This window comes from Nyctibius grandis, chromosome 21 (assembly GCF_013368605.1).
Source record: "Nyctibius grandis isolate bNycGra1 chromosome 21, bNycGra1.pri, whole genome shotgun sequence".
NCBI classification, from domain to species: domain Eukaryota; kingdom Metazoa; phylum Chordata; class Aves; order Nyctibiiformes; family Nyctibiidae; genus Nyctibius; species Nyctibius grandis.
Window position 1 is genome coordinate 4,400,134 of NC_090678.1, and position 26,686 is coordinate 4,426,819.

Genomic DNA, 26,686 nt, shown 5'->3' on the forward strand with positions numbered 1-26,686 from the left:
GGCTATGTCAGAATAGTCTGGCATGCATTAGGAAAAAAATAACTCAAGTATGTAGATGGGTGGTTATAAAATGGGTTGTTAGAATGGGTGGGTAAGGCACCGCATGTGAAATCTGAAGCATCTTGCTGTAAATCCAAACACGAGTAGAAGCCTTACTGTAGATTGCCAGATGCCACCTCCAGTTCGCTCAGCTGTCAAGGGCTCTATTAGTCCGTCAGCTCCAGCAAGTCCAAGCTGGTTCAAGTTTCATCCTGAAACTGCAGCAATTGATGCCTCAGGTCTCAAATACTGCCTTGGTTCGGGAGTAACCTCTGCCTTTGAGGAAAGAGGGAGGTGCACATCGTTTTCTTTTGCCAGGAGTAGCGGAGTGCCGCTCAGGACAGCTGTACACGAAGGTTTTGAGTCCTTTTGGTGTTCTGATTTTAGGGTGCTTGTGCGTTGAACGGGTTATCTCAAGTAACGTGAGGGAGTCTGTGAGCTGCCCCTTGCCTGGAGGGACTGGAAAAAGAGTTGGGGATTCTCAAGGAAACCTATTTCTGCTGCATTTGCTATCCACGTGGAGAGTGACCGTATAAGTACCAGGAGAGAGTTTGATTAGTTTGAATTAAGCAACAATGTGAGTTTCGGGCAGATCACAAAAAAATGATTTAGAAAATAAATGAAAACTGGTTTGGTTTTCTCTTTGGTTTTTTTTTGGTAGTGCCAGAAAATACAGAGGAAACGAATTCCTCAGTAATCCAACAATTAGATATGATATTCCTACTCATAAAATAACAAAACCTGATCAGTCAGTCAGTGAAGACAAAAACACGGTGTTTGTGATGGCTTGTAGTTACGCCTCTCATTTATAGGTTGTGTGTTCTTATCAAATCCTCTCTGTTGGGAAATAAAAGTTGTTAATGTCGTGACTGTGTGGAATGACTGTTGGCTTCAGACTGATGTTTGGAATAAAACTGAGAGGACTATGACCTGAACTTACTGCTGCTGGTGCTCCAGTATTATCAGTGGCAGGACTGAAATTCCCAGCCAGATGTTTTTTCTATTCAAAAGAAGTATAAAAAGCAAAATAACTGTTGTTGTACTTGAAATATTTGTTTGGAAGAAGAGTTTCCTGTTAATGAAGCATGGTTCAGTCCTGCTACAATTGTGACCTCTAGTGGAAAAAATCAGTTTGTTATCATAATGATTATGCATCGAATGGCAAAGTAACTCATGGAGTGTTGCAATATTCATTATGTCTAATGTCGTAGCCTTTCCAAGACTCATTAATGATAGAATCCCTTCAAGGCATCATACTTATCCATGTAAAAAAATACACTTTCTTCCCAAGAAAACCTCTGAAGAGTCTCTGCAGATTTTTATAAAAGCTATTTTTTATAGAAATATGGTCTCAGGCTTTCAGGAAGAAGCTTGGAAAAATACAAAATTGCAGAAGCAGAAATTTCTTGGAGAAGGTTCCCTTATGAAAAGATGTGTTGTTATCCCACAACAATATGTATTGCAGTGACTGTATTACTTGGGTGCAAATCTGTTGAGACGTTTTTAGATGTCAGCTCTGAAAGACATTGTAAGAAAAGATTTATCACGCCATTAAACAAGCAGGCAAGAAGATTTGTAAAATATAATCTAGGAGAACAGTCTGAACCCAAAGTACATAATACAGCAAACGAGACGTGCATATGGTATTTTTCATATTTGGATGAACACAAAGCTATTTATAAACTTAGAATCACAGACTGGTTTGGGCTGGAAGGGACCTTAAAGACCATCCAGTTCCAACCCCCTGCCACAGGCAGGGACACCTTCCACTAGACCAGGTTGCTCAAAGCCCCATCCAACCTGGCCTTGAACACTGCCAGGGAGGGGGCAGCCACAGCTTCTCTGGGCAACCTGGGCCAGAGTCTCACCACCCTGACAGTAAGGAATTTCTTCCTAATATCTCATCTAAATCTCCCCTCTTTCAGTTTAAAACCGTTCCCCCTCATCCTATCACTCCATGCCCTTGTCAAAAGTCCCTCTCCAGCTTTCCTGTAGCCCCTTCAGGTACTGGAAGGTGCTAGAAGGTCTCCCCAGAGCCTTCTCTTCTCCAGGCTGAACAGCCCCAACTCTCTCAGCCTATCTCCAGAGCAGAGGTGCTCCAGCCCTCTGAGCATCTTCGTGGCCTCCTCTGGACTCGCTCCAACAGCTCCATGTCCTTCTTCTGTTGGTGCCCCCAGAGCTGGACGCAGCACTGCAGGGGGGTCTCCCGAGAGCGGAGCAGAGGGGCAGAATCCCCTCCCTCGCCCTGCTGGCCACGCTGCTGGGGATGCAGCCCAGCACACGGTTGGCTTTCTGGGCTGCAAGCGCACGTTGCCTACTCATGGTGAGCTTCTCGTCACCCATCACCCCCAAGTCCTTCTCCTCAGGGCTGCTCTCAACCCATTCTCCACCCAGCCTGTATTTGTGCTTGGGATTGCCCCGACCCACATGCAGGACCTTGCACTTGGCCTTGTTGAACTTCATGCGGTTCGCACAGGCCCAGCGGTTATTTTAAATAACCAAGATGTGTAGGCTGCAGGCAGGAGAGCCTCCTCCATTGGCAGAGGCACTGCCAGCAAGGCTGTCCCCTTGTGTCCTCGGGCCCAAGCTGCCCTGGCTGGTTTTCCAAGCAGGGACCCCAAGAGCGGTTTCAGTGAGGCTGCTCTGAAGGAGCCTCACCCAGGGTACGTGTTCCCCTTCCCTCTGGGAAAGTCTCAAGGCCTTCATTGTCAAAATCAAAAGAAGTTGAATAAAAGCGGAGGAATAGTATTTCATATTTTCATATAAACCATGAGTGGAATTGTAGTCTTTTTCACCCCTCTGTAGTCAGTCAGTGGAGTGGTTTTTAATTTCTTTGGTTTTTAAATAATCTGACATTGTCATTGCATTATTCACTGAATGAAGGTTTGTACATTTGGATTGCCAGCTTTTGCAAACCAGAAAGCAGACTGTTTGATACAGACATTAATTTGCTTATCTATGAAACAGTTTTGATTTTTGGCTGATGTCAGAAAAAAGGTGTATTTTGTATTTGTGGGTGGTTTCTTTATTTTAGGTTTTGTACAGTTTAAGCATGAAAGGTTGTACACGATTAATAGCTAAGCTCAGTTACTTGGCAAAAATCCTACGAAATAGAATATTTATTACATTTTCTTGATTACAATATTCTGCACTGTTCATGTCAGGTACTGAAATGACAGAGGGATATCCTGTCATACCTGTAGCACCTGACAAATTGAACAGTGAGCTGCCAAAAGCTCCAAAGAGCTGTCGTCTTCCCCAGCCAGGAGTTTGGAAACTGCACCTTTGGGGCTTTAATGATGAACGTTGAAGTGTAGCAGGGAAAAGAGAGGCATTGCCTAGAGATTTGCGGTATCTAGTTGTGATGCTACATAGTGATAAGTCATAGAGAAGAGAGATTTATGTGCTGAGACTGATCAAAGTCTTTTTCTTCTTATTTTCAGGGTATGAACATAATCTTCCATGTAGCCTTGGCTCTCTTAAAGGTAAGTCGTTGATTAGAAGGGGTTTTTTATGTTATTAAACTGTAAGGAATATTTTCTTAGCTTAATGTATCATGCCTAAGGGAACAATAATAGTGGGACTTCTGGAGGAGGGAATGCAGGAGAAATGTCATCCTTTTAGATACAGATGTCTTCAAAACTCTGCTTACGGCAGATCTGTTTTTATGAAAGTTAATCATGTCATAAAGTTCCTGGAACAAGGAGTGCAGTCTAAGGATTTAAATGTCTCGTGTAATTACTGTTAAGAAAACAATTCTGATTCATTTCACAGCATATTTATTTTGTGGATGGGTTCTTTCATATAAATGTTCAAGAAACATGTGATTGAATATTATTTGGTATCAAATGTATTTGTAATGTCAAGAGAGGAATGGAAGTCTTATAGTATGGGGGACTTCTACCTTTGGCTTCAACACAGAATTTACCTAAACCAACCAACCTGTAGGTAAACCATTGGCCCTTTTGGTGCTGGTGAGACCAAAGTTAACTTACATTAACCTTCATGAGCTGGCGCTTGTTCAAATCCAGCCCACGTACAGGCACCTGGTATGGCGTTTGAAATGCCACCTTTGAGTTCAAATGATATTCCCATCAAATGATTTAGGCTAAAGCTCAGGGCAGAACAGCCTGTCACTCCTAATACAGCAACCCCGTAATATGGACACAGGCTAGTATAATTTGGCTGTTGCTAGTCCTCCAGTGTGTTTTCCCAGCTCCTTGTTATGTACCTAGAAAGAGCAAACAGCTACTGCTTGAGCTGTTCAGTAAAGAGTAATTCTCAGAGACTCAACTTCTTCTGCACAAAGACGTATAGCAAATATATATATATGCTGCTGCTGTGAACAGAGCAATTGGAAATTTCAAAACACACTGTCCTGGTTTCACAGGGTTAAAATTTATAGAAGCAATCTTCTGCTACATTTGGTTTCAGTTTGTGGCCAGCTGTGGGATGGTGATCAAGGCCATGAGCAGTGAAAGCCAGGGCAGCTGCCCCAGGCTGGCCCACAGGTGTGTTCTGTAACGTTAGTGTCAGGGTCACTATAAATGGGAAAGTTGGATGGGGATGGGGGGCTCTTTGCTCTCTTCTTACCTCCTTCTCTGTTCTCAACGGTTGTGATCCCTGGAGGAACTTGCCACCTCTCTGTGGGCTGAGTACAACTTCGTGTCTTTTGTATCAGCATTGATATTGGTTTTCTTATTTTATTAAATCTGTTTAAATTTCAGCCCACATGTCTCCCTCCTTTTCCCAATTCCCTTTCTCAGCTGGGGAGGGGTCTTGGGTGATAGAACAACTGGGTATTGTTTAGCCCTGGCTGTGGGCTAAACCAAGACACACACGTATTTTCATCTGAGGTGGGGTAACTTGGATGAAGAACTGCAGTGTAGGTATGAGGTAGTACGTAGCGTTATGGTAAGGAAGTGTCCAAAAGAACTTGTGGTTTATGCTAGCACAGTTAATGCATCAAATGGTGGTGTGACTTCCTGCATGAGTATATATATTCAATGAAGTCGCCTATAAAGAGGAAATTTGTTTAATGCACGTTTCCAGGGAAGTGCTCCTACACAAACCTAAATTTGTAAAAAGGGGGGAGGGACGTGCGTGCTCTTTTCTTCCTGTTTTGCGTTTTATTTGCCACTATGGGGGCTTGTTAATTTTCTGTTTTTTAAGGCCAGTATGCTAAAGGGAAATGTAGTGGGTTATGGCATGATAGATGGTAAAGAAGGGAAAGCAAGTGTCCAAGCGACACCCAACAGGCTTGCTGCCATGGTAGTAGGAACATGTTCTGGAAAGAGGTAGAGATACCAGCTTGTGGATCTTGAAATTGAAGAAGAAAGAAAAGGAGGAGTACTTGTACTGAGCTGAAAATGGCTGGTGAGGTTTTCAGTAGAGGAGAATTTAGTTCAATTTGGTTATGAAGGATGGCCATGAGACCATGGGCATGCACCCAGGGGGCTGTTTTCTGTAGGTGCCCTGCTGCTCCTAGTGGGAAGGGTTGGACTGAGGTTAGCAGCAGAACTGCTGTTTGGAAAATGTGATAAGGGTTGGAAAGGACTCAAATCCTTGACTCACAGATGTCATACAGCAAATAGGGATTTTTTTTTTTTTTTTTTGTGCTAAATGATTAACCCAATTTCTTTTAACAGAAAGTGCTCAGTCTTTTCATTTTATATATATTCCACAACACGTTGCTTATCCAATTGAACATTTCTCTTTGGCTCTTCCAGAAGAGGAAAATTCAAGGAAGTATTTTGTCAATCTTATTATAACTATTTTCTAAGTTTAAGAGTTCAAAGAGTTGTGTTTAATTCTGCTTATAGCAGTTCTTTTATATATATATATATATATATGTGTATATATATATATATGCAATATGCTGTATCTGCCTGTTCTGGCAGTAATAGGCTCTAAATAGTAAAGGAAGTGTTAGGAATCCTGAGACAGTACTTTGACATTGTAGCCAAAAACAAGTACACAGAAAATACAGGTAAGTAAGATAAGATTCTAAGTCAGAAACACTCACATAAGAGCAGGGCGCCATCAGATGGAGCAGATGATTATACAATCAAATTAGCATGCGATTTGCCCTCAGCAGGAACTGCTGTTCTGTTAGGGAAGAAAAGATTCCTGTACTCTGAGACCTGAAGTCATTTTTTTCCTATTCAAATGTGTTCATAATCTCTCGTGATCATTAGAAACAAAGTGGTTTGGCATACTGGTCTTTTTAAGTTACAGAAACTGAATGTACGTGCTGCAGAACAACCACTTTAAAAACTGTGTGTGTCTAAGGTCTTGTGTCTCTGGTTCTGAAGCGAATGAAAACAACTCCTAAGGGTTTGGTCTTTGTTGAAACAGAGCGATTCTCTCTCATCCGCAATCTTTTGGATTATTTTTAATTTGGATGAGGGGATCCTTCATCAGTGGAATGTCAGAGTCTTTACTGTGCAGATGCCATTTTCCTTTGTGAAGCGTGTCTCAGTCTCTCATTAAATAGCAACAGGATCAAAGCTTTTCTCTCCAGCTCCCGTGTACTCCATGCAATTTCTCTCTGTTACAACCAGCTGCTAGTATTCAAAGTGAACGCTTGTTAGTGTTGAAATGACAGTCCTACTTCTGCGACCGGTTACCCGTGACATCTTGATGCAATCATCTTTGGGAAATAAACATGTATTTAAGCCACGAGGGGAATCCTCTCCTTTTCCTTCTCCCACGTGCTGAGTATGATTGTAGCAAGGAACAGCTGGAGGATTAAAGCTCTTTACCTATGGGGGCCGTGATTTGTAATAGGGCATTAATCTGATTTCTTACCGAAGGAAAAGCACAGTCTTTTTATCTGTAGCATCCAAATGTTTGGCTTTCTAATGCGTGCCAGCGCTTTTCGTGTGCTCCACGCTCGGCTCATCTGTCCCCTCTCCAGCCGGTGGCAGTGCTTCACAGGCTGGCGTTCAGCATTGAGTTACGGCATGTAGGGACTGCACCTGAATGAACCCCGAGTAAGCTGAGCTGGTAGAAAAGCACATCCCTCACCTTTCATTTGCTGAGCATCAGAAAATATAGGGATGTGCTGGGGTGTGAAAAGAGTCCTTGTGTTGAAAAAGGCAGCGTAGAAAACTGTGCTTTAGAACAACTCAACAAACAACACACTGATATTTTCATTTTTAAAATCTCAATCAAGACCATTAATTGAGAATGACAGAGGAAAACGTACCATTCCAGTGCCAGCATACTCTCCTATCCCTTTTGTCATCAACTTGTTAGTTTCTTTGTTGGAAATTACAAAGTAAACATTAAAATCTTCACATATGTTAAGAAAAAAATCTCAACGATAAGCTTTCTTTCATATTTTTAATATTTCACTAATTATTTCCTTCATCTTCTGTTTCTGACCTTGCTGCCTTAGCAAAACCAGCTAAAAGCGTGCTTTATTTTGGAGTTAGCAAATAGACAAGTATTAAAATATGTGTTTGGGGAGAAATCAGGCTCTGGATTAAGTTGCTGACTACTGAAAAGGCAGGGAAGAGTACACACGTTAACTGGCCATGCAAGAATGAACCACAGGCTTTTAAAATAGCTCCATGTCCAAACTTTCCTTTTGGGGAAAGTCTACTCATGGACTGGGATTGATAACGATGCTTAAGGTCAGCACTTGGGTTGTTGAGCTTTCATCTTTGTGACTGTTAAAATTTTTTTTTAATGCCAGAGAAAAGATCTAGTTTTGATCAGGAAGGTGTATAATATTCAAAATTGAAATGGGTAGAAAATAGTGAGAAACAGTAACGTATTTGTTACTGCTCGTGTTTGCCAACCAGTGCATTAGTGTCTTAGAGATTCACTTCTGTACATATATTATTTTAAAAACAGGGCTTCTGGATATCATTCCTTGAACTCAGGCGAGTGTGAGCAGCATTTCTAACAGTGCTTAGGAGTTCTTAAACGCCTTCTCACAGCACGTTATCAAGTAATAACTGGATATTACACAAACAAGACAGTTGTGTTGCTTGGTTCTTTCTGTTGCCACCTTTCAGTCTGAACACCGTGTCAGTCTGTGCCCAGCACATTAGGGAGAGGAATACCCGTGGCAATGGCAGGGACAGCAGATGATGCTGTTAGTTCATGTAGTTAGAATCATAGAATCACGGAATCGTTTTGGTTGGAAAGGACCTTTAAGATCATTGAGTCCAACTGTTAACCCAGCACTGCCAAGCCCACCACTAACCCATGTCCCTCAGCACCACATCTACATGGCTTTTAAATCCCTCCAGGAATGGGGACTCCACCACTGCCCTGGACAGCCTGTGCCAGTGCTTCATAACCCTTTCTATGAAGAAATTGTCCCTGATCTCCAATCTAAACCTCCCCTGGCACAACTTGAGGCCATTTCCTCTTGTCCTATCGCTTGTTACCTAGGAGAAGAGACTAGCAATAGTTGATGCAGAGGCTCCCTAGATTTAAAAAAAAAAAGTGCCAAAATTACCTTGGATAGGGAGAGTTATTTGTTATCTTTATATCATTCTCTGTCTGGACTGACAAAGACCTCCTGGGTGGAAGAAATGCTCCTCTGCTATCTTATGCCGTTATGTGACACGGCATCCATTTCATAAACTAGTAACAGCGGCAATATTGCTGGTGGAAGGCCATTTCCCTTATTCCAGTTTAAATTTATTACTGATCATTTTACCCTCCTCTACACGTATATCAGCATTGTCCTTTATCTTAAATAGTCCCTTTCCAGTGGCACTCACGCTGGTGTTTATCACCTTGAAGTATTTATAGATATCATTCATATTGTTCACTAAATAAAGCAATATTCTGAGTGTTCTTGAACTCCAGAGCATCTTAGTAGTTCTGTCCTTAATTCTGTATTAATCGTTTTCGAGGTGAATAACTGGACCTTTAAGAGAGGTCACACTATGTTTTCTGTGTTAATGTTGTATTTCCTTATTTCTAAAAAATCTACTTTATCTGATAACTATGAGGATTGTATTGTTCTCTTGCATTTGTATGAAGTAGTATTCATGGCTAACCGTGGAGTTCCACAAATAATATTTTACCACCATAAATGTGGACTTCTGTAAGAGTACAAATTTTAAATAAAATTATGTTCTACTTCTGTATACATTTACATTTCACTTCTTAATGAACATATGGTGAATTGTATGTTTTCTTTTTTCACTTTCAAGACATTTTCTTCTTTGGATAGACATCTGACCTAACCTGTCTCGGATTTTGTCCCTCATTTATCTCCTGAATTACCACTTGCACCAATCCAGAACTTTAAAATCAGACCTGAAATTTTGTTCTGTGTTAAAGACATAGCTCAAAAATTTATGCTTATGAGAAGTGGACATACCCAAAGATAGCCAGGGCAGTCACCCATTTTTGTGCACCTTAGATCCTGCTCTTCATGGGTAAGTTCCAGCTGTTTCTTCAGGGAGCTGCGTGGCTTCCAGTGTAAACCAAAGTGGCCGGTGTGACATCTCTTGAGCTTGTGCCTCCCTTTATCACCTGCTTCTGAAATTATCACTTGCCATTATTTAGCCTGGGGCATTAGTGTTTAAAAAGTAGTGTAGTCTTGTACGAAAACAAACAAGGAAAAAGCCGAAGGGTTCAAGTCATAGCAGCAAGCAATGAACTAAGTTTTATCAGTCAGATGAAAACAAGCAGTGTAAGAGGAATAGCTGAGCAACCAAATTCTTCTATATCTCACTGAAATAAGATAGTAATACTTTGCATCATCATACTAGCTAAACTTCTGAGGATGTCAATGAAGACTGGACAAGTGTTTATTTTAGGTAAAACTTGAGTATTGTCAATGCAGATAATTAAAAATTTGAATTGTCTTTCAGTGAGAGATGAAATTGTGACAATTATTGCAAATTATTGAGACGTATCACATGAAAAGTGCACTGAGTGTGTAGGCAACAAAGCTTAGACCATGTCTCCAAGAGATAAAGCAGGTATTTCATTCTCTCTCTGCATACAAAGAGTCTTATTGCGCATTTGCAGTGACTTGAGCCTGAACTGAATTTTAAATCAGCACTGCTTTAAGCCAGAGGTTGGATGAAGTGACATAGAGGGTTCCTTGCAACCTAGACTGGTTTTGACTCTAGGTGGTCTGGTTTAGTCCACTCTGTAAGTGCGTTAAATCCTCAAAAGGCTCTTTTCAAGATAAAAATAAGTGTCCACATTAGAATCTTAAGACAAAAAAGATGTTGCCCTTCAAACCAATTTTTTTGTAGCTTCTTTATGTAGCTGATCCCAGGATCAGCGCTGAAGCTCCTGGTACAGAAGTGGATCCTAATGATTTGGTGCTAGAGATCAGAACCAACTGTTCTCTTTTCAAGGTCTTCTCCACTAGGCAGAGGACAAGTAGTCCACTTCTTAAGAGGCTCTCAGATCACTGCTTTTACATTTCTAGTTCCTAAACTGAGGAGGTCCTTAAGCTGTAGGTTTTGCTGGGCTGAAGAATCCGCCCCTACCACAAAAAACAGTACTTGATGACTTGTTGGAGATTGTATCTTCAGAAAGAGAAAACTGTACCTGAAAAAGTCCAGAATCAATCAACTTCCAGACTATTGATTTTCTAGCCCTAATATAACCAATTTTCTGTTTTTAAATGTCCACCTTTATTTGCATGCTAAAAATCCATCCTTTCCTGACCAGTAACTTTCTTAGCCCATTTGATCTCCTCCTCACACCTAAAATCAGTTCAATGTCGATTAGCTGGATGTTCACCATAAATTTTAATTTTGAGGGAGAAGAGGCCTCCTCTTTTTAAAGGAATAGAAGACTGAAAGCAGAGAAGGCATGAAATTCATTGGACTGCATTTCTTTGGCAGCACTGAACCCTGATTTATGTATTAATGGCACTTCCCCATTATACTGTTGGTTTATAATTTCCAGATATTGGAAACTGGAGATGGTGTTTTCAGGACTACATATAGTTCTGATATATATAATTTTTTTCAGTATCCCGTATATGATTCCTGTACGTAGCAAATCTTTGGATTCTGTGGGAAATTTTTTTCTTAAGTATGTAACTAGAGTAACTAAAAACATGAAAACAGTAATTCCAGATGAGACTTGTAGGCTTATCTACCCCAGTATCTTGTTGCCAACAGTGGATACACAGGGAAGACTGTAAGAACAGGGCAATACTACTTCTTTTTTCTCTGGCAATTTGTGTCTCAGGGACTCTCTGAGACAGAAGTAGTCTCATGTTTAATAACTCCATATGGATTGTTGTTCCGTGGGATTGCCTAGTGACTTTTGGAACACATGTAAACTAGTAGCCTCAGAGATTTTCTCAGCTTAATTAGGGATTGTGTGAAGATGTGATTCGTTTTGTTTACTTTGAACCTCTCACCTCTGAGTTTACTGTGAGGATCCTGGTTTCCGTGTTGTCTGTGTGTTTTGGACAGTTGGTACCTCTTCACTTTCTCCATGCCACTCATGATTTTATAGGTCTGCCGTATCCCTCATCAACTGCCTATTTTCCACGCTTAGTAATCTTAGTCTACTTTTGTCTCCTCATTTGGAAGCCTCTCAAGAGCCTTATTCCCTCTCTGTATACTTCTCTGTCTCTATTATCTCCTTTTTGAGATGGCAGGACCAGAGTAATGCATAATATCAAAGACGAAAACACATCATGGAGTTATACTGTAGAATAATGGCATTCTCTGTGTAGATGTCTATTCCTTTCCTATTAATTCCTACCATTTGATTTATTTTGTTGATCTCTGCAGTGCACTGAGCTGGTATTTCCATAAAACTGTCCACAGTGACTCCAAGATTCATTCCTGAGTAGCGATTCCCAGCTCAGAGCCTATCATGTATATGTAAAATTGATACTGTTCCCCGCATGCATCAATTTACATTTATCTACATTGACTTGCATTTACCGTACTATTGCCCAGCCATTCAGTCTCTTACGGTCCTTCTGCAATTCTTTACTGTAAGCCCCTGTCTTTAAGACCCTGAATAATTTAGTAGCATTTGCAAACACTGTCACCTCACGATTCATCCTCTTTTCCAAGCCATTGAAGAACAGGCCAACCAGCACGACCCCAGCACAGATCTCTGATGGCAGCTACTGTGAAAATAAATTGATTTATTGTGTTCTCTCTAATAATGATAAAGATGTAAACTTCACTAAATCCAGATTACACAGTTGTGATTAGACCTGAAGAACAGAAAGGACAAAGTAATTTCTGATAAGGTAAGAGGTGAAGCTCTTACTGTGGGCATGATGTAATTCGTATGGATTTTCAGAGCTGTTCTGGTGCGGAATTTGTGTTATCCTTTCATAGGAATAAACTTGAAAGAGAACTTTATTTTTTATTCTTCCTGTTTTAGAGTCTATTTAGCTTTTCAAAGTGAGTAACTTTGCCTCTAAAATGTTAAAGGCAATCCAGTTCCTTTTTTGCTTTGTTTTTTACAGTTGACATAGACAAGAGAGATGCTATTGTATATCAGCATTGATCAATTAGCAATTGATATAGCAATTATGAAAATATTTAGTTTATCTCAGTCCTGACCTTTCAGTACTGTGCCCCATTATCATAAAAATTTTATATTCTTGTCAACACAAAGCCCAGGATAAGGAGGCAAGACCAGGGGTGCTTTTGCAGGGAAGGCTGGGGCAGAGGGAGGACACGGAAGGCTGGGCTCCTCGCACGGAGAGAACGTGGGCAGGCAGAGGAAGCAGAGAGGGAGAAGGAGATCTGTAGTGCTCACGTAGGGTCGTAATTTGAAAATCATGCAAGGTGGGCAGGCTGCCAGTTTTTACAGCAAGTTGTTGTGCCTTGTTAAATGTGCAAGGGAGAAACACTGTTATCTGGGAACTAAACCAGTATGAACACCTCGAACTAACGCATTTGTGTTCAGGCTTTGTGCGCTCGTTTCTGTTCTGTAGTGTTCCATGTGTTCTTCTAATTTGGTATATATTAAAGTGCAGAGATTTATTAAGGACTCCCTATCAAGTTCCTTGGTACCTTGCTACAGAATTCAGAAAACACAGATCATTTCAAGTCATATTCTATATGGTTTTATTTGCTAAGAGAATATTTTGCCATTAGGCGCTTCTGAGTTCAGTGGACCTCAGCTTCAGGATCTCAGCTGAGTCCATCTGAGGAGATCTCAGAAGGCTCTGCAGAGACCTTCTAGCACCTTCCAGTACCTGAAAGGGCTACAGGAAAGCTGGAGAGGGACTTTTGACAAGGGCATGGAGTGATAGGACGAGGGGGAACAGTTTTAAACTGAAAGGGGAGATTTAGATTAGATCTTAGGAAGAAATTCTTGGCTGTGAGGGTGGTGAGACCCTGGCCCAGGTTGCCCAGAGAAGCTGTGGCTGCCCCCTCCCTGGCAGTGTTCAAGGCCAGGTTGGATGGGGCTTGGAGCAACCTGGTCTGGTGGAAGGTGTCCCTGCCCGTGGCAGGGGGGTTGGAACTGGATAGTCTTTAAGGTCCCTCCCAGCCCAGACCAGTCTGTGATTCTATCTTAACTGCGTCAGTACCATGTGAGCCAGCAGACATTTCAGGGATAGGAAGGCCAGGAACAGAATTTAACTGTACTTAAAGATCAGATAGTCTGCCGCATGGAAATCAAAGCACAAGTAATACGTGTTTACCTTAAGACATTCTACTTAGTGTGCAAGTTACTGCCTTTTGGGCCATTTTTAGTTTTTAAGTTGACTTCACTCAGGCCCTTATGAAGAATGCAGGACAGCGATCTCATGGCATGGATAGGAGTAGTGAAGTTTACATGAAGGGAAAATCTCAATTCCTGGTCAGACACGGATAAAAAATAAGATGTAGTGTGCAATGAGGATGTAGATGTATTTAAGAATGGTGGGGAGTGTAAAAAGTCTCAAACTGCAATGATGGTTCACTTTTATGCTGTGTGAAAGAAGTTCCTGAAAAACACAAAGCATTGGACTTAGCTGATAATTAAGGCGTTTTTGTCAAGCCTTGGAATTTTTCAGATTTGAGAGACCCCTCTTTTAAACAAGGAATCTAGGCCTGATGTAAAAATCGTAATGATGGCAGTAGACCACGTCTCTTGGGAAGCTAATGCTGTAGTTAATTTTCCTCATTCCTAAAAATTTGCACCTTATTTCTAACCTGAATTCATCTGGGTTTAGCCTCTAACTATGGGATCCTATTATAACTTTCTAGAATTAGAGACTTTATTTAATAATCACTTCATTCCATTTTTCATAAGCCCAGACCTTACCCAAAATGAACCAAACCTGAATTTGGATGAGAGTTAGCTATTAGCTTATGAAGGTCTGATATTCAGAAAAATTCAGAAAAAATATGAAGAGCTACTTCCTTTCCTTTAAACCCTTTCACACTACAAACAGTCTGGTAAACTGATAGTTTAACCCGTGGTGGAGAACTGATGGGCATTGTGGGGTTTGCTTATACACGCAATGGCAAACTAGATAGTAAACCAGAATCTCTGGAACCACATGCTGAGGGAGTTTGGAAAGTAATAGGTAGGAGAGTTCCCGTCACAATCTTCACTATAATCTTAATCTGGAATGAAATGTGTGTTGGTTATGGTTTCCTTTCTCGTAAGAGCCGCACATGGCCTCTTTAGAGAAGGATCTCAGTAGATACACCTCATCTCAGCCTAGACAGAGGTGTTGTAGCCTGCTCCTCTTCAGAACCCTGCTCTGTGGACTAGTCCATATAGAAAATTTTCGTCTGCAAAATAGTGTTTCACAACCTGAGATACTTAAATCAGCTTTCAGAAGACCACCTATATTCAATAGCTTATTCAATCCTGCACAAAATTTGCAGGTGCTTTAGTTGACTTAAATCCCATATCAGCAGAGGAGAAATCGTTGAGGCCTTGTTGTTGTCATCTGTCATCTTTGACCCATGGCTTCTGCTGGTTCGGCTTTAACCATTTTCCCACCTGCTTCATGTGTCACTGTGAGCCAAGGTGACCTGTGTGGGTGGGGCTACTTTTGGTAATCATGTCCTTTTTTTTAAAAAAAAAATCTCATCCAAGAAAATTTCATAGAATCACAGACTGGTTTGGGTTGGAAGGGACCTTAAAGACCATCTCGTTCCAACCCCCCTGCCATGGGCAGGGACACCTTCCACCAGACCAGGTTGCTCCAAGCCCCATCCAACCTGGCCTTGAACACAGCCAGGGAGGGGGCAGCCACAGCTTCTCTGGGCAACCTGGGCCAGGGTCTCACCACCCTCACAGCAAAGAATTTCTTCCTCATATCTTGTATTTGAAAAGAGTCCAGTATGGGTGATGTATCAGACTGAATGCAATTTATTTGTCTCATTTTCTTTGCTTTTTGTAGTACTTATCTCAGCTTGTTCATGGTAAATTTAAATTATTTGCATATTTTAGCTACTCATGAATGTGTTTATTATTCAACGACCCCATGCTACGGATTTTTACTTGGCATTAGTATTTTAACTAAATGTGTTTTTTCTTGATGTGTTAGACAAATGATGTCTAGAGCTTAAATATGCATTTGCAGAAGTGTTTGCAATTAATGTGTTTTAGATCTGTAGTGCTCCTCACAATATTTTAAATCGCTACCTTTATGTTAGGTACGTGTGGAATATTACGGTCTGCTCCGATCGGAAATGTGTGGTGTTCTGTTACACAGCCCATGTTATAATTAGGCAATCCAAAAATGAAGCAGCACAAAAACACGCTTGCTAAAATCCAGACCTGAGAGATGAAGTAAGACCTGCTGGGCTGTCTTTAACCAGATGGCGGGGGCACCTGGCCCATGCCCCGCGTAGGAGCGACGCGAGGCAATTTAAGGTGTGACATCACAGCATTTTCCTTACAAATGTGCAGTTAATTTCTCGAATCCACTCAAATGCATGTGCTGACATCATTCCCTCCCTGCCCATCGCCTCCGGATTTAGCGATGCCTCCTGAGAACACGGCGCTGGAAACTGTTGTTGTTTAAATGATTCATTCAGTCCTGCACAAGCCGCGCAGAGATGGGCTATGGCTCCTCGGCCTCCCAGGAGCTGCCTGCTGCTCTCCCCATCACCACGTCCCTGCCCCTCTCCCACTCATCACCGGGAGGGATGGCTGTCTCCTGCCGGGCTCACGGTTGCGCTGGGTCTGTATTTGTGTTATTCAGAAGCAGATCGAATACGAGTCGTTATACAGGCAGGCCAGCTCCTTCCCAACCATCGCGCGTTAGAGGATGCAGTTCATACCCGTAAGCCTGGGATTCAACAGCAACCGCCCTCCCAGCTGCATTGATTTAAGGTAGACGGGGAGGGGGAGCTCAGCTGTCCAACCGCTCGCTATTGGCTTCTCATTACGGCATTCTCCCCCGAGATGCTCTCTGCATGCTCATTCACCCCCTCCTCCTCCTCCTCCTCCTCCTCCCAGCCCCCTCCTCGCCTACCCCTTCATTACTGATGCACAGCGCCAGGCAGCAGCGGCAGCCGCCACGCTTGTCACGGAGCAGGGATTGCAATGAGCTCATCCTTTTCTCTTCCCAGCTTCACAACTGCCCTGGCTTTATTGCTCTTATTGCTGCCGCTGTCTGCTGGCACACGCGTCCCCAGGCGCTGAGCCTGGAAAGCTCTCCCTTGCTTTGCTCCCACCCGAGCTTTCCTGCACTCATTTTCTGCCATTTTCCTGCTTTTTTTTGGGGTACATTTTTAGATCCATGTTTTCTTTGGTTTGTTTTTCAAACCTACTTTGGACCCTGGCTGAGCCAGCACGGCGGATCATTTTTTTCCTTGATTCTTAGCAAAGATGCTTTTCTCTTTCTGAGCGACCGACGGGCGTTGCTGTAGGCGGCCATCCGAGCCCACGTCAAAGATCTGAGGCTGGCTCTCCTCATCGTGCACTTTTTGAAATTGCTATTCAGATCCTGTTCTTCTCACTCTGGATCCTTACTACTTGCTGCTCATGGAAGAAGGGGGGGTACCTTGCAAAACCCCAGCTGCCAAGCTCACACCACCTGTCAAAAAGTCCCAGGACATGCATGACGAGAGAAGCAAGCTGGTGAATGAGTATGCATGTCGGGTGCTGGAGCTTCTGGGCATGGGGCATCGCCTGTTTGTGCCTCGGCTGCTTGCGGTGAGATCACATTTTCTTGAAATTAATTCATTGCAAATTTACCATCTTCCCTCCTAAACCTGCTTCCCCCCTGCCAGGATTCTTGATGCTGAATGGAGGCGTGAGAGTTTTCTTCTTTTTGCCTCTCGGCTTCTCATAATCCATCTCCTAAGCACCGAGTCTTTCTTTTTCACGTTAGCTCAGGAGGGCTGGACGCTAGTCTTGCTAAGGGGATCAGTGCCACTCCTTAACTGGCTTGAAGGGTTCACAACCAGGGCTGCGTTGTTAAAAAAAAATCTTTCCCAAAGCCGTGAATGCTTTTGTTCTCGGTCCTGTAATGATTCCAAATAAACAGCGTGCCCACTCTGCTTCTAGATACTGGTGGAAAGTGCATTAATGCTCAGCATTTCAGATGTTAGACTTGTCACACCGAAGGTTAGTTTTAAGCATTCGTAAAAATTCAAGCTATGTTGATGTGTTTTGGTTTTCGACTCTTTCTGTGTGTGATTTTGAAAAGGCAGTTGACACTATGTAAAAAAGTTTGAAATACCTGTGTAGAATTATCTGGGAAATAAATTGCTAAAGGGGTTTTTATCCATCATAGCAAATTATGTTTATATGTGAAATGGCCTGAAACTGGTGTGGCATGTTAGAGTACAGAGAAGTACGCCTTTATCATTTCTACTGCTGTACCAAGCAGACTCAGAACCATAAAATAGTAGCAAATCCAGAAGGCGGGACCTAGTCCTACGTGGGTCTGCTCTGGGGTACTGTAACCAGACCTGCCTGCAGCTCAGAGGTACGCTTGGTCCATGGCCTTGTGCACCAGAACGTCATTTTTACGTGATGCATGTGAAGACAGTTCTTATCCCATCACATTTTCTAGTGGGTTGGTGCCTTTCCTTTATTTCCATGCCCTGTGCAATCCTATGTTGTAGTAATGTACCATGACCTGTCTTGCGTTGGCGTTGTGCTCCCGAAACCTGTCTCCGCGTTCTGCAGTAGTCACACCAGTGAACGTGCTTCGCGTGTTATAAGATGTTCGGTGTCAAAAAATAACCCAAAAAGGTTCGTGGTTGGACCAGTGCGTCCCTGCGCTGTGGGGTGTTAGATAAAAGTAAAAAAACCCACAAAGTCTCTGATTGCTGGTAAAATTCAGATGCATTTGGGTATCTATGGTCACTTGTAGAATTGGGTGTAGTGGCTGGTAGCGCATGGTTGAGTCTGGTGTGTGTGTAAGCGTTATTCCAGTTTACCTCCAAGCGTACCTAAACACTCCTCCATCCCATCCTGCCACTGTAGGGCTGATGGGCTCTTGGGCAAGGACTGCCAGATCCTTCTGAATTGGTTTGTGATGAGCTCTGAGGAAAGCAGAGACAAAACCACTGAGCTCTTTTTCACTTGGCTGAATCAGGCTTTGTAGCTGGCCCTCCAGATGGAGAGCACCAGGAAATTCAGCATCCTTCAGCACCCAGGCAGCTTAGCTTTGCTGAACGACATAATATTGTTTATTAAAAAAGAAAAAAAACAGGGGAAAAAAGGCAAACCAATAGAAATAATGTTTGTGTTATTAGAGAGTCTTGACTTGTGGAGCCAATGTGATTTCCTGACAGGTTTTGTTAGCTAAATATACCCCTTCTGACATATATCCTTTTTGACATATACCCCTTCCAGAGAGGAGAGACTGTGATTCGGATGATTTTTTTAAAAATGAGAAATCTCCGAGGACCAAGAATTTGTGCTTTAATCAGAACTGAAGATACTTCAAAACCTCGGGGGTTCATAAAATTAAGAACTAGATTCTTTTTTATGTGCATAAGCTTCTCCCTATGCTGTGGTTTGGGGAATAAATGCCTAGGACAGGCAGAATATATGCAGGTGTAGTGTAAAGTGAGAAATATAATCTATAATCTTTATGCCAGCCTTAGAAAAATTCAGATCACCTGCTCACTGCATCAGCTAACTGCGATGATGGGCGAGTGAAACAGCACTAATTCTGTGGGGGTTCATCCCCTTTGGGCTCACTACGGGTGGATGAAGCTAGGAGATTTTGTGTTTGCACTTATCCACGTTCACCAGTGTTGTATGTGGCAGAATGAACATTACCTTTGTAAGTCTGGAGCTACGGATAAACGCAGCGATGACATTTTGAGCAGAGGGATACTACTGGGCGTACACAAGCTCATTGCCATATTTATGGGTGCCAACTCATGGCGCACAAAACCAAAGCTATTTTTTTTTCCCATAACATTTTTGTACTAGTGTTTTACAGATTTTTATTTAGGAAAAAATGTTTTTGACAGTACAGGTTTCACAGTAAAGAAATGGATGTAAGTGATGCCAGTAAAAGGAGTGTTTTGATGTGTTGTGCTAGAAGTGTCTCCCAGTGTAACTGTAGCGGCGTAGCTTTACCCACCAAACTTTCCCAGGCCTGCATCCCGAGTTTACCTGCCCTCAGGCTCCTTGGCAGCACAGAAACTCAAATTCATCCTCTTGGAGTCATTGAACTCACGGCAGATCTGTGGCTCGTGCTTAAGGGTGCAAAGTCATGCAGCGCTGCAGTCTTGTTGCTACCAGTGGAAGGGGAACTATCCGGTTAGAAAAAACAGCTCGCGTACCTTCATGTTGTGTTGCATATCTTCTTAAAAGAACGTAAAAACCACATCTGTGTGTCTTATAGATTAAATATGTTCTGAAAAATCAGTGTAAAGATACTTAAAAGTGTTTTGAATTTACCGGTAGCAAGTTAGATAGTGGAGTAGAGTATGGAGTAGAGTATGGCAAGATTCTTTTCAGCCTTTAACTTGGTCTCGTTCCTGGCACATGTTCATTAAAGTCTAAAATAGGCAGTTTATGCTCACTGACATTCTGTAGAAATTCTAAATGTATATATTATATACACAGAATTCTATGGAAATTAGTAATTTCTATCTGTTTGTATGAAGGAGGAAGAATTAAATTAAGGAAGTGTAGGGTGGTTGACCCAGAATTTCTTCTGCTGTATTAGTTGCCAGGTGGGAATAGTTTTAGTTGATATAGTCAGTAATAAATGAGACTGCAGAATGAATAATTGAAGACAGAGAATTAAATTAAAGAAAAAAGCCAAGCCTTTGTCCTTTGTCTTAATCACATTTTCCTAAATATTTTGGGGAAAGTAGTAGGAACGTTATTTATTTAAAAAAAATTAATTTAAGTTTCTCAAATTCCCTTCCTGTTTTCTGAACATCCGCAGTTTTCCAGAACTTTACCTTTAGATTTGAAAGCTTCCCGAGTACTTCTGGGAAAGGGCTTTCACTTAGTTTCAACTAACCCATATAAGATAATTTTATGAATATATCGAAATACTTAAGTGATGTGGGAAGGACATTTGAGGAGCTATTTAGCCAAACCCTAAAAAGCAAGCTGAGACTTTTAAAGTTAATGGTATGGTCATAGTTCCTTGTTTGCTTGGTTTTAAAAATAGATTTTAACCAAAAATATGATTATTTGAAAATTACATCTAGAATAATAATAAATACCCTGAAGTCCCTGGGTGCACAAAAATGCAACGCACCTGCCAAACCTTAATTATTGGTTTGTTAAACTTACAGATGGTTTAGTGAAATAAGTTGTTGATGAGTTCCACAAGCTGAGTGACATGAACCAACGCATTTCCAAATCTCAGCCTGTCGAACAGCTGCCAGAAGCTTCCTGAGATGTCTTAATGATTTATTGATTGAAATCACAAAATGTCAAGAAATGTGACTCTTAAGATGCCAGCATTGCTAGTTTTTAAATTTTTTTGTACTGCGTATATAATATATTTACACACACGGTGGTTTTATGGTGCTTCCTGTTTTTAAACCGTACCTGAAGAGGTTAGTTTGCAGAAAATACACAAAGTACGGAACCCCATTAATGTTGCTCTTAAAATGTTACTTTGATTTCTTGTGACTTTAATATTGAAACTAATTTTTTGATCAGCAGATTATTTTAATGAAAGTAAAATATTCAGCGAAGCAGAAAGAGCTGAACGGTATAGACTCTACCACTGATTTGATCAAATTATACAACGTGGTGGTTTATAATTTTTCGGAACTATAATCTTAGTTCATCAAACTCTGTCACATGAGTTCTTATTTCCGTGATTCACCATTGGGATTTTCATTAACTAAAGATTTTTCAGGGTTGAGACCTCAAAATTCTCAGCAGTTACAATTTTATGAGTGATTTGTTTGGGGGCTGTTAAAATATTATTACAACAGTGATTCAAGCAGAAGCCTAGGAAAATTAAATCTGACTTTAAATGTTTTACATGTGGTTGCTGGTTTTGTGACATATTTGCCTCTGTCTTTTTTTTTGTATTTATTTTTAAATGAAGTGCTATGGACGTAACAGGTAGGTGTATCTGCTTTTCTAACGTTTGGCAGGGTAATTTAATTGTTGATTCTTACATTTTTTGGTTTTTTTTTCTCTGATTTCTAAAATAAACTCTAAAACACTCAATGTGTTATGTTAATTTGAGAAAAAGGAATTAAATACAAAATTAAATTAAAAATTGAATTAAAAATGTCTAGCCAGGACCTCTAGGAAGAATACTTGCTTAAAATTAGGATAGCTCAGCTCCTAATAAAATGCTAAAACTTTGGCAAATAGTATGTTTGGTGTTTGCTTTCTACTGGGAGCAATTGTCCAGAAATCTTAATTGAAAACACCCTCCCACTCTGTTGGAAGCACGTACCAGCCAGCCGGTCTTGGAGATCACCCGGTCTTTCAGCACTGCTGTATCTGAGCACCTTCGTGTAAAACCAAGAGCAGCAGCAAAAATGGGTTTTACAGGTTGGTTGGTGTCCATTGATACCTGGGGTCAGAGCTGTGTTCGGGGCTGGGTTTCAGAGGAGGACGGGCAAGGCTGTGACAGCATGAGGAAGAGGAGGGGACTGGAAAGGCAGGAGAACTTGTCTCCAAAGAAGGTAAATTTGCAATGTAATAGGGAGATCTGTTTGAATTGTATAGTGATCCCAGCTTCCAAGTAAGCTGGTTATCAAACCAGTCACTGCTTTTTGATGGACATTACCCCACTGAACGTTGCCCAGAAGGACCTTGGTTGCCAGTGCGGGTTTTGGCAGTGATGCTGCTTGCTGCCTGTGCGCCAGGCTGCTCCCACCACGCTCTACAACTTGTAGGTAACCTTAAATACAGCCCGTTGTAGGTATGAAACGGTGATCTAGTCTCAAGCGTGGCAAAAGCATATCTAATCTCCCTAAAACTCATCCAGAAGAAATATGACGTTAGGAAGAGGAAGCGGATGCGTTGGCCATAGCTGCATTCAGGAGTGGGTCTAATTTGTTAGCTACCCAACTACACTGGCTTTCCGTCAACGCCACGTTGGTCTTGTCTGATTGAGTCTCAGCCAAATAGTCCTCCTGCCAAGTTTTCGTGGGCAGAATCAGATGTGGGATAGTCTGTAAAGCTGGACATTTCCCATGAGCATCCTGAAGGCAGCTTTTCTTGTGTCCTTGCAGTGATGACCCAGCAGCTTCCTTGGCTGTGAATGAAGGGAGGATCAAACAGATCTTGAGAGAACTCTGAGGATTTTGATGACAGAAAGTTGTGTGCCTTAAAAATGCTTCAGTCGTGGGGAAACAGATCCGCTGAAGCTACTCCAGTTGTATTTGGAGTTTTCTTGATCTTTCCTTGTGATTAATGTAGCAAAAACTACTATGGAGTGCTCGTTAGGGTATACAGAATCACGGAATTGACCAGGTTTGAGGAGACCTCTGGGATCATCGAGTCCAACCATTGCCCTGACACCACCATGGCAACTAGACCATGGCACTAAGTGCCATGTCCAGGCTTTTCTTAAACCCCTCCAGAGATGGTGACTCCACCACCTCCCTGGGCAGCCCCTTCCAATGGCTAATGACCCTTTCTGAGAAGAAATTCTTCCTAATGTCCAACCTGAACCTCCCCTGGCAAAGCTTGAGGCTGTGTCGTCTTGTCCTATCGCTAGTTGCCTGGGAGAAGAGGCAGACTCCCACCTCGCTACACCCTCCTTTCAGGCAGTTGTAGAGAGCGAGAAGGTCTCCCCTCAGCCTCCTCTTCTCCAGACTAAACAACCCCCGGTCCCTCAGCCGCTCCTCATCACAGTTGTGCTCCAGACCCTTCACCAGCTCCGTTGCCCTTCTCTGGACTCACTCCAGCACCTCAAGGTCTTCCTTGTAGTGAGGGGTCCAAAACTACGCCCAGGATTCGAGGTGCGGCCTCACCAGTGCCGAGTACAGGGAATGATCCCTGCCCTAGTCCTGCTGGTCACACTAGTGCTGATACAAGTCAGGATGCTGGTGGCCTTCTTGGCCACCTGGGCACACTGCTGGCTCATATCCAGCTGCCATCGATCAACACCCCCAGGTCCTTTTCCCCCAGGCACTTTCCAGCCACTCTCTCCCAGCCTGTAGCAGTGCGTGGGGTTGTTGTGGCCAAAGTGTAGGACCCGACACTTGGCCTTGTTGAACTTAATACCATTGGTCTTGGCTCATCTATCTAACCTGTCCAGATCCCTCTGCAGAGCCTTCCTGCCCTCAGGCAGATCAACACTCCTGCCCAACTTGGTGTCATCCATGAATTTACTGAGGGTGACATATCTCCAAAAATACATAGGGTGACAGGTAAACATGCACAATGTAGGTTTTCTTCCTTATAGGCTCTTGATTGAGGAAGTCAAAGGGCATATTGCTACACCCGTTCACAAAGTGAAAGACTGGGCACCAAGCAGTGGTGGTTATCAGCGTTGGGGTTGCACGTCTCTGACGTCAGCTCATGCTCTCTGCCATCAAAGATGCTGGATAACCACAAAAATACCCTCTCAGCTTCTGTTGCCGTTCCAAGTTTGGTACGTAATTTAAAATCCCTTCAAAAACCCTTCTCCCCCCACCAAATAAAAGTTTGGGTAAACTGCTGGTTTTGGTAGACCCTTTGGGTAGGCAGCTCTAGCATTTTCAGCAGAAATGTGGAATAATTTGAGCTAGGTTTGAGTATTACTGTTACCTATCTGCAGCACCATGCTGAAGTTCAGTTTTCTCTGGGAAACAAAATTTTGGACTTTAAAGAAGGACTTTTACATAGCAGACATAATTATCGTCATGTAAATGAACTCGTGATGCTCGTTGGTAGGGTGCGTAGGGAGGATTCGTAAATAAAAGTAAAATTTTCCCTGCATTGTTGTGATAGTTATTTTTATTTAGTTAAACCAAATTTAACACCCAAGAGAGACAACAGTATCATCAAGTCTCACCTCTTGCATGTCAAAGGCTGCCTGGTTTCTCCCAGTTCTCCCTGTGTAGAGCCCAATCTCTTGCGGTTGGCTGAAGTGTGTTTTCTGGAAGCACACTTTGTTGTCTGAAATTGGAGACAGCAAAGGATTTTGAGGGGCTGACAACGTGGTTAAGAGTCAAAGTTTGAAACTCTGTGTTTGTAATATACCTACTGTGTGTAACAAGGCAAAAAATGACAATGGGCGTTACTCAGGAGAAAGTGGAGGATGCACGTATGAAAATGGTGTTGGTACGTGAGCAATTAATTCAGCAATTAACCTTGACCAAAGGTACCTGTGCTGCCCCTGAGGTGTTTGTAGTAACAATACTGCCATACACAGCGCTGGTCTCCGTGATACTAGTCTCTACATTGACAGATTTTTGTTCGCTCCTTCCGGGTTAAAGATCTTGAAGTTCACATTTTTGAGATGACGTCTTAAAATGTCTTGCCTGGACACACGGTTTCTGTGAACCTTTTAAAGGAGCTATCCCAAGGCTTGGTGTTTCATGTCTGCTAAATCTCGTGGTGTAGTTCTTGGTGTATATCTGAAGATGAATACATTTGGCCCTATGAATCATATTACTCCGTCAGTAGCAGAACTGGATTAATGTGGAATGTTTAACATTTTCTGACCTGTTAGTCTTGATACCACACTGAGAGGTACAGGATTATGGGAGATGTAGAAATAAGCATGTAAAACATTTTCTGGCACAGTGTTCTTTGAGAAATTGTGTCACAGGCTTCTGCACATTGACTTGCTGATGCCTCTTCTGAGTCATACGCCTTTCTGCTTCTGCTCTTCGTGTCTGCAACCATATATATCTATCTATACGTTGTGGTTTTAGGGCAATCAGCAATGGTCTAATGCACAAGCTTTCTAGAAAATACTATAAATTCTCCTAGGTTTTTGTTGTTTGCTTGGGTTTTGTTTTTCTCCTCACTGAGCAACACCTGGACAGGCAGAGCCGGAATCTCTTTCTTAACCCTGCAGGTCTAGAGGGATAAAATACATCAATGTGTTACAGTCCTCTGGTTACAGTGCCCTGCCTGGGCTTCCTTGGATATGCTTTAGACTCTGTTTTCTATTCTGAGATAGGGGTTGGAGAGCTGATTTCAAGGAGGTTGTTTCTGAGCTAATGTGAACGTTGGTGGTTTGGAACACATTCAGTAAATGACAAATCCAGTGAAAAAGCATGACTGCGTGTTCTCAGTGTTTACAGTAGTTCCCTGTGTTTAATTGCAGACTTCAAAAGAGGACCTTCTACAAGCTGATTTTGAAGGAGCTTTAAAATTCTTCAGGGTTCAGTTGCCCAAGAGGTACAGAGCTGAAGAGAACGCCAGAAGACTGATGGAACAAGCTTGCAACATTAAGGTAAGGATGGTCTTCATTTCTTCTCATCCACCCAGGGTTTTTACAGACAAAGGAAGGTGCAGCATTAAGAATGACAGTAGTGTGTGGAAGGTAAAGTGATGAAATCATTAGTTTATTACTTTTTATATATGTTTTTATATTTATACACACACACAAACTTGTTACATTTAAAGAAAGTAAAGCGCTGAGCTCTTCCCTCTTTGTCTGATTCTGTACAAGCTAATAATTAAAATACTGATGTGTGATCAAAAAATTGAATTAACAGAACTCGCTAATTCATTAATTGATTTATAAAAATGATTACACTAAACCAACTAATCGAATGTGTGATAATCATCCAACCAAAGGTCAGATATTATTTGTTTTGCCCAGAAGATATTTATTTGCTGAGTGCTGCTGTGTAAGATGACTGTATTGGGGTAGAAACTTAGTTTTGTTTCTATATCAAGCTCACCAAGGCAGAATATCTTTTTATATTGTACCCTATCCAAGACAGTGCTGTCAAAAGGCCGGTTGCTTTGAACATCTGAAGCACAAGTATTGGGCTTGTAATGAGTGATGGCAAATTAGAGGAGCCTGACTTGTCCGTTTTTGAGGGTGAGAATCTTCTGTTAAAAATGGCTGCAGAGGTTCATAAAGGTGTCGTTTGAAAGGTCTGATATTTTTTCTGTTTTTTTTTTTTTTTTTTTGTTGGAATATATATAGCTATGGATGGGCTTAACATTTGATCTTGAAAAAAAGTGCTTTTGTTGTTTCTTGGAGTGGGAGCACTGATGGGAAATGCGTGTTTGATGCGGCCCAATAATGGATTGAGAACATCCCATCAGAAAGAATGCTCCTCTAGCACTCCCCCTTTTTAATGCCCCTTTCAATTTATTTGTTAATCTACTTTTGGGCTGCTTTATTTCATAG

General features: G+C 42.0%; 1 protein-coding gene across 10 annotated transcripts in view; it reads left to right on the plus strand.

Annotated features, from left to right (window-relative positions):
• The window catches only part of RABGAP1L (RAB GTPase activating protein 1 like), a 257,691-nt gene that overhangs the window by 166,713 nt on the left and 64,292 nt on the right, over nucleotides 1-26,686 (plus strand). For 9 of the 10 annotated variants that reach the window (XM_068417064.1, XM_068417065.1, XM_068417063.1 and 6 more), the window contains 2 exons: nucleotides 3,483-3,524; nucleotides 25,646-25,774. In XM_068417064.1, the coding sequence (XP_068273165.1) occupies nucleotides 3,483-3,524; nucleotides 25,646-25,774 (171 nt within the window). Of the gene's footprint in view, nucleotides 1-3,482; nucleotides 3,525-16,959; nucleotides 17,131-25,645; nucleotides 25,775-26,686 lie in introns of those variants that run through there. The other variant, XM_068417072.1, reaches the window with a different exon arrangement.